At 38.2% G+C, this 8324-nt stretch overlaps 1 protein-coding gene across 1 annotated transcript; it reads left to right on the top strand.

Annotated features, from left to right (window-relative positions):
• Window positions 1–82: 82 nt before the first annotated feature.
• tfb2m (transcription factor B2, mitochondrial) lies at window positions 83–7490 on the top strand. Its single transcript, XM_008405775.3, has 10 exons — window positions 83–262; window positions 736–1069; window positions 1413–1602; window positions 2273–2364; window positions 2498–2651; window positions 2889–3037; window positions 3189–3278; window positions 4758–4817; window positions 4901–5049; window positions 6687–7490. The coding sequence occupies exons 2-10, from the start codon at window positions 800–802 to the stop codon at window positions 6874–6876; spliced, it is 1344 nt and encodes a 447-aa protein (XP_008403997.1). The 5' UTR covers window positions 83–262; window positions 736–799; the 3' UTR covers window positions 6877–7490.
• The last annotated feature ends 834 nt before the right edge of the window (window positions 7491–8324 follow it).

Below are 8324 nucleotides of genomic sequence, written 5' to 3' on the forward strand. Positions count from 1 at the left end.
TGTATGTTTTGGGCAACGGACATTCTCTGCCACTCAAAATATGGGTGTCACGCTGAGGCAGGTAACCTGTCACTGGAACGTGACGTAAATCCCATGCGCCTGCGGCACCACGAGTGTTGCAAAAACATCTTGCGCACAGGGTCAGGATGCAGCTCAATGTCACTCCGCTTTACTGCCGATATCAGAGACGGAGGGACGTTTTGACACACTGATCCCGTCCGGAACACAAATACTGGACCATCTACGAAGAGATTAGCGGGAGGTTAGTGTTAACGTTTTTGTGATAACATAGGTATTTCCTGTAGCACTCTAGGGATGCAAAAGCACGGCTAGCCAGGCTAGCTAACTTAAATAGCAGTTTGTTAACGTTAATACGCAGTTTGTCTGTCTTTTCTTAAAGTTAATAATAACAATAGGGAACTTGGCTGTGCTCATTTTCGAAGTCAGTTTGTTTCTGAGAAGTTCTGTTAGCAATAGCAGCTTGCTAACTGAACAGAATGTACTGAATTTGGCACTTCTAGAGTTTTAGTAGCTGTAATTGTCTTAGCTTTAACTCATTTACCCTTATTTACCCATTTACTTGTAAATATTATGCTTAGCCACATAATAAGCTGATGCTTAAACTGGGTAAAGACATAATGCAGATTGAGAAATGGATGTAACATGTGCTTCCAGTTAAGTGTTACACGTTCCCTTCAATCCAAGTTTTCTCTTGTATCTTGCTTTTCTTTTTAGGCTGCGACATTTCACAAAGGTCTCTTCCCTACCTTCAATCGTGTTTTATGTCTGCTGATCCACCATGGCCACTCAGATTTGTAGAGTGCTGGAGCTGATGGTGCGCTCCTCTTGCTGCCACACCGTTAGAAGTAGATCATGTCTTCGAAAGGCAGTGCTGGCCCCAACAACCTCTGTCCCTGGGGGATCTAATCTTCCTAAAAGGGCCTACAGCCTTGACTCTTTTGGTCCCGGTCGACCCTCGATGGGCCTTAGTTCACATCAGCCCCGTTCAGAGAGAACATCCCCCTCGTCAACGCTGGCACACAGGAACCTGTCTGCAGCAGCTGTACAGGTTGGTGATTTGTTTTATTAGACTCTAGGCTTTTATTTCCTTACATCTTTTTCTTTTTAAGTGACGCCATTCTTAACCCACAGGTTTAATTTAGAAATGCGTCTTTTTCACACATTAAGCATAAAATATGTAAAGTATACAGTCATTTTTCAGTGTAGTGAATATTAATAAACTTGATGTGTTTAAAGACTGAAAATAATGCAAGTTTAGTTTTCATGTGTTTTATAAATGGGTAAAAAAAATATATTCTGAGCGATATGACAGTTATGAAGTTAATTATTAAAAGTTTTTCACTCTTCGTTGACATTTGTTTAGTTAGTCACAGTGCATATCTTTTTCGTAGGGCCAGTTTCGTCCTTTGTGCCGCTACGACTACCTGGATCTCGGGGAGGTGGAGGAAAACCTACGCCGTGCACAGGCTTCTAAAAACACCAGACACTTTATAGTTAATCCAGATCTGGCCAATGTGGTCGCACAGCATTTGGTGCCCGACCTGCAGGACGCTAAGACCATCATCTTCGAATGTAATCCAGGTGAGAAGCAGCAGATCTGTGATGTAGCCTTCAGCAAGCTTTGTATTAGGGCTGACATCAGAATAATCGTGATGAATCAATTATTGGAATAATAGTCAACTAATCTAGTAACTGATTAATTGTTAATTAAAGTAACTTAATTCAGAGAAAGGCTATTTGCTGAAATAACAACATACTCAGAGCAGCAATTAAGCCAAAACTGTACAAAATCATTAAAGATGTTTAATTTAAGATTAAATAAACCTTCTTTGTCTATAAATATGTTTAACCCAGAACTTTTCAAGTGGCATAGATTTGATTCACTTGGTTCAAATTCTGTAAACAAGCAAATTCTTGACACAACGTGTGAAAGGATTTTTCACACGTTGATGCTAGAAGTATATTATTTAACCACAGATGCATATTTTGCTACAAGTGATCTACTACTATGTTGCTACTACAGGAATACTGTGTTATTGCGTTTTAGGCAATTGTTGCATCTTTCACTATATTTCTGATATTGTATTTCTGATAAAAATGGCTCAAGTAGTTAAATTAAAAATCTTCAGATATGCCCATTTTTTTTATCGGATTAATCATCTGAATAATTGTTTACTAAAATACTTATTAGCTGTAGTGCTGCTTTGTAGAAGATTTACAGTTCGGTTTGTTGTGAATGTCTCGTTTGCAGGTCCTGGTGTTTTGACCAAAGCTCTGCTGAATGCTGGAGCTCAGAGAGTCGTTGCTCTGGAGCGAGACCGGACCTTCTTACCTGACCTCCAGGTAAATTCACTTCCTCTCAGGATCACATTCTTTGTCACCTCTTTTAAACATACTTAAAAGATGAATTGACAAATGCATTTTTGATAGGATGTATTTTTTAAGGTAAGATATTGATGACAGGTTTATGTTTCAGGAGCTGGAGTCGCGTCTTGATGGTCAGCTGGAGGTGGTTCACTGCGACTACTTCAGGCTGGACCCCATCGGCAACGGCAACGTGAAACCTCCCACCATGTTTACTGATAAACTGTTCACCGACCTGGGAATATCAGAGGCTGCCTGGACTGATGGTGAGGAGAAAAAGATGCAGATTTTACTGAAGACTCCTGCATAGGTTGAACAACTTCCAAATGCTTCTTTTCCTTATTATGGACATGGTGTCGGTATCGGCCGATAGTAGCTGTAAAATGTAATATCGGACATCAGCCATTCCGTCAAAATAACTCGCAGATGTGAGTGTTTGTGTGTGTCCGTTTTCAAAAAGCTGAAAGGCATTTGTTATTGTGTGTATTTGTGGGTCTGTGCAGACGTCCCTGTGAAGGTGGTGGGGTTCCTGCCAGAGCATAACGGGCGTGGCACGCTGCTGAAGATGGTTTACGCTCTGTTTGAGCGATTGTCTGTCTACAGATACGGAAGAATAGAGCTGAACCTCTTCATCAACGAGAGGGAATACACGGTAAATAATAATAATAATAATAATAAATGTGTTTCTCTTTATAACGTTTGATGCAGATTTTAAACAGGCATTTCTACACTTTGTTATTGGCGTGAGGTTTGGTTATAAACTGATCTAATGTTTGTGTAAAACCTGTTTGTTAATCCATCAGAAACTGATGTCGCGTCCCGGTGAAATGATCTTCTACAGAGCCTTTGGCGTCCTCTGGCAGATGGCGTGTGATATCCAACTTCTGCACAAGGTACGCTTCTCCTTTAAGTTAGTGCCTGTGGTTTTTATCTTTTGTGTTCCTATTGGCCCTTTGCACATGACGTAGTGACATAAATCATGTGGTGTGAATTCAGGCAAAATCGGTAATTTGATCAATACCTCAGGAGGGAGGACATACGGGTCGGTTTCTAAGCTAGCTGTTTTGTAAATCCTGCCGTCTGTGAGCCCCAACCAGGTGTGTTACGTTCACAGACAAATTAGCTCGACTCGAACAAGTAGAAATACTTTGGAAAACAGTTTCAGTCGCTCTGTTCAACATTCCCAATTCTCATTTCTGACTTCCATCATGGCGCCTCGAATGATTAAGCGACGTAGTTGCAAAGGGTCAATAATCAGCCATGACATGAGATTCTCACTGTATGAAAACCTTCAATAGAAATACTGTGGCTCTATTGTAATACTGTAATATCTGCATTAACGCTAAAATATATTCAAAAATAATTGTAACATGATCTTATTTAATCCAAAAAGAAATAAATACCTCTACTGCTGCCCAATAAATATGATTATTAAGATTATTACAGTAAAATATTATCTGTAGCATATGTGTCTGGTAACGTAAGTATAATAAGTTAATGTTAGTTTCTGAGTTACTCTGCCTTGCTGCTTCGACTGACTTATCAGATCTGCCTCTTGCGCCTTAAAATAGTGACGTTCTTTAAGTTTCCAGTCTTTTTGTTGCCTATTTTCAGCCACCTGACTAACAGTGTGCAGCCATGTAATTAACCTGTCAGGACCATCAACATTTTTGCTAATAACAATGATGTGCCAATAATGTTTTTTTTAAACGGTATAACATTTTAGTAATAACCTATAAAAATGATTTGAAAATGTAATAAAAGCAGCTGACATAGGAGGATGCATAAAAACAACTGGCTTTCTTGGAAAAAAGAACATTTTTGGCTGTTTTATGCAATTTGCTGACATATGAATATGTAGGTAGATTTATTCATTCACTTAAGGCAAGCCTGTCCAAATAATTGATTGTATGATAAAACGAGTGAGATCAATTTGTTTCTGTATTTTAAGTTTTAAAGTGATGTTGTGCTTTAATATTGTTTAAAACATTTGACATAAAGTAGATTGTTTTTGGGTTTTTTTTTACAAGTCATTTTTTCCCTGTATGAACCTCATTATTAATGTTTTTAAAAGCAATTTTTTTTTATTTTTTACACTTCATAATTTATTGTATTTATAATTCTGGTACTTCTGTTTAGCTATTTTGGATTAAAATGTTGTCTGGCTCTAGTATTAAATGTTCTTTGGAAATTAAAGTTTAAAACCAGGAATAACGGGGTGGAAAACTAGTTTGAGTTGTGAAGCTGTAACTTTTTAAAACCTTTCTGTACCTTCATGCTGGTAACTGATCCATGTCTGCAACGCATCATGAGATCAGAGAGGAAACGTCTGTTGACATTTCATTCCTCCACCTCCCTATCTGTGTGTTCAGGAGCCCTGGGAGTCGTTTGCTGTGTCTTCAAGGCAGAGTGCGCGTAACTCCAAGAGCAAGGTAACAGAGCCAGTCCATTAGCAGCAGTGATGTAAACATTTAAAGTGTTTAATGCAACATTTGGCCTTTTTCTCTCCCTGTAGCTTCCAAACGATCACCTGTGCCTGGTTCGCCTGCGTCCCCGGGGCGACCTGTTCTCCTCAGGCCTCACGCCCTCCAACGCCTCAACTCTCCTGATGATGGTCAAACAGTGTTTGGCGAAACGGAAGGTCAAGCTCATCGACAGGCTCAAGTAAGCAGACGGCATCAGGCGAAGCTAGCGCTCACGTCACACACGAAGCGTCAAATCCTCACACTTTGAGGAATGCTTGCTGATTTATTAAACATGTTATGCTTCCCTGAAGAGGTTAGAATTGATCCATGAGCATATTTATTGGTTTTATTTATTTTTTTGCACAAAATCACTCTTAGATAATGAGATTTTAGTCTTTATGCTTTTTAGTTTATTATGCTTGTATACTGTGGAATACTTATTACTTTAGACCAACATTTAGCTTAATATTGGAGCAAGAGAAACTCCTGTTAGTTTATTACTAAGCAACCCAGAACAAGGATCAAACATGAAGAACCAACATTTAGCTTTTTACTTTACAAATCTAGAGCAACCTTAGAAAGTACCATCTACTTAGCGACCCAGAAGAACTGGAACTGACACTTAGTTTTTTATACTTTCTCCCTGAACAAGAATCAAACATGGAGAACCAACCAACATTTGGCTTTATGCATTTTAGTTTAGTCAGGGTTTTCCCCAGTGTATTACAAGCCTGGCGGGCCACCAGGGTTTATTTCTGCCCCCACCAGGCTTATTGCTTATTTATTTAAGTTTTTTTTAATGTTTGCATTTTTTAAGATTTTATAGTTGGTGTTAATCTTCCAATCTTTCAATAACAGATAATTATCAACTGATATTTTGAAATTTTCTGTCAACTTTAAACATTTTTTAAGTCAAAAACATGACGGGCCGCTGGATGAATGACTGCCCGAGCGCCCAACCACCAACCTTAGCAGGGTTTCTGGGGGAAACCTTGTATTATTTTAGACTAACATTTAGCTTTATACATTTAATATCGGAGGAAGACGAAGTGAAACTCTTGTTAGTTTATTACTTAGCAACCCAGAACAAGAATAAGATATGGAGAACCAACATTTAGTTTTATACCTGACTAATCCAGAACAAACTTAAGGTCCAGAGAAACCCCTACTAGTTTATAAATTATGGACTGCTTATTCTTATTAAACATGGGGAACCAACATGTAGTTTTATATATAACTTTTTTGTTTATGATTCTTCTAATTCATGTAACCCATTGTACAGTCCATACAGACCAATTCAATTCAATTTACTTATAGGGAACCATTTCATAGCATGGTTGTTTGTCCTGTGTGTCTCTGTGTTGCCCTGCGACAGGCTGGCAACCTGTCCAGGGTGACCCCGCCTCTCGCCCGGAACGTTAGCTGGAGATGGGCACCAGCAACCCTCCCGACCCCACTGAGGGACAAGGGTGTAAAGAAAATGGATGGATGGATGGAACCATTTCATAACAAATGTCATCTCAAGGCACTTTACAAGAAATTCAGATGTGCTGAAGTTCCAGTTAGGGTTGCTAGGTGACGGGTTAGGGTTGCTAGGTAACGGTGCAGTGACCTTTGATTGTGAAGTTTTTGAAATAGCAAATTTTCAAGACACCAAAAAACATGAACTTACTGTCAAAAAACAGTTGGATGTAAGTGCTTACACTGTGTTTAGAAGCAGTTAAGATCCAAATGGAAGTATTAGAAGCATGTTTTTTAATAATTTTGTTGATCTTGTCAGAGCATGTGTGGTTTTCTTTCATCATGATGCCTCTTATTTGTTTGATTTTTTTTTAGTGTGTGGTCACCTGACAGTGGGAGCAAACTGTTATCAGAGTTGGGCTTGCCGGAGGACATCCTGACTGGAAACGTTTATCCAGACGAGTACCTTCGACTTTTCCAGCTGATGGACAAGAGTCAGGAGTTCACACAGAGCTGGCTTTATGAGGAGATCCTGGAGAACACACAGCGGGAGGGCTGGGGCTAAAATAACAACACAACTAAACATGTGTTCAGTAATCTACTGTAATATGATGAAACAGGACAGATAAATAGCCATAGGAGAATAACAAACTATCCATCAGTTCTGTTACTGAAATAGCTTAAAATATAAATGCTATAAATATAAATATTCTTATTTGTATTACAGTGACTTCATAGTTTGGACATAAATTTACACAAACAGCGGCTCTTCATCCATCACTGAAGCTTCGGGCTATGCAAGTGATCCCATACATCCAACATCCTAGTGTGCTTCACTTGGTAATACAGCTGCTGCTTTATCTAGTCAGTTTACTGCAGTGTAACGACCTGCATACGTCTTTATGTGAAGCAAACCAAGGAAAAAAGCAATGCACTGTTGTTTCATTATATAACAGCAGCTGTTTGTATTTTTATATTTGTGAGTTAATGATTGTTTGTGCATGTGAAATCTCATTCTTTATGAAATATGTGAGTTAGATATATTAATTTAAAAACAAAATATATCATACTTTTTTATGTCTAGCCCAGGGTTTATTGGTGCTCTGTCATTTGGTCATAAATCAGATTGATTAATAAAGCTATTATTTGCTTTCTTGGTCATTGACAAAGAAAATGTGATGATTTGAAGTTGTTTTGTATCATTTTTTCCCCCCACATTTTTGTCTAATTGTTTCTGCAGAAACCCACGGATCAGGTAGATAATCTGTTTTCAGAACAACCCTGTGCTCTCCACAAATCTGGCTTTCATGGAAGAATGTTTAAAGTCAACAAAATGAAGAAAAATGACTATATCCTTGAGTAAACGTGGTGGTGGCAGCATGATGCTATGGGGATGCTTTTCTTCAAAATGGCCAGAGTTACTGGAGGCAGTGCAGTGGGAAATAAACTGCTAACTGGTCATGGGAAGATAGAGCCAGATCTTAAATGGTTCAACTCAAAGTGTATGTTAGGATGACCTAGTTTAAGTCTAGGCATAAATTTACTTTATAATTTGTGACAAGATATATAAACTGATGTTCAGGATGCTCAAATCTGAATGACCTGTTTGGAAAATTCTCTGTCTCAGTGCACAAACCTGGTAGAAACATAAGTCTCAATACCAGTCCTCCTTCCTCTGGACAAAAATGTGCTTTTATAAGTTATTTTTTCCACACTGTGTAGTATGTGGCCCAAGGTGGTTTAGGTTAAATTTGAAAGAAAATTTTCAAACTCAGAAAATATTTTTTTTCTAAGAAATTTCTTGATTTTTTTCCAGCAATTTTCGACTTTTCAAACTCAGAAAATTCCTCGTTTTTCTAAAAGAAAAATTACTGAAATTAATCTGAATGTCTGAGTTATTTTCTAGCAAAATTTTAACTTTTAATTGAAACTCAAAACATTCCTTGTTTGTTCTAGAAACTGCCTGAGGTTAAATTCAACATTTCTGAGGTTCTAACAGATTTTTTGACTTTT

Source organism: Poecilia reticulata, chromosome 3, assembly GCF_904066995.2.
Source record: "Poecilia reticulata chromosome 3, P_reticulata-male-v2, whole genome shotgun sequence".
Taxonomy (NCBI): domain Eukaryota; kingdom Metazoa; phylum Chordata; class Actinopteri; order Cyprinodontiformes; family Poeciliidae; genus Poecilia; species Poecilia reticulata.

Excerpts from the sequence above, each read along its gene's own strand:
- tfb2m (XM_008405775.3), top strand. The coding sequence starts at position 800 with ATGGCCACTCAGATTTGTAGAGTGCTGGAGCTGATGGTGCGCTCCTCT. Across the intron at positions 3,279-4,757 it reads ATATCCAACTTCTGCACAAG|GAGCCCTGGGAGTCGTTTGC; the intron begins GTACGCTTCTCC and ends CTGTGTGTTCAG. Across the intron at positions 4,818-4,900 it reads CGCGTAACTCCAAGAGCAAG|CTTCCAAACGATCACCTGTG; the intron begins GTAACAGAGCCA and ends CTCTCCCTGTAG.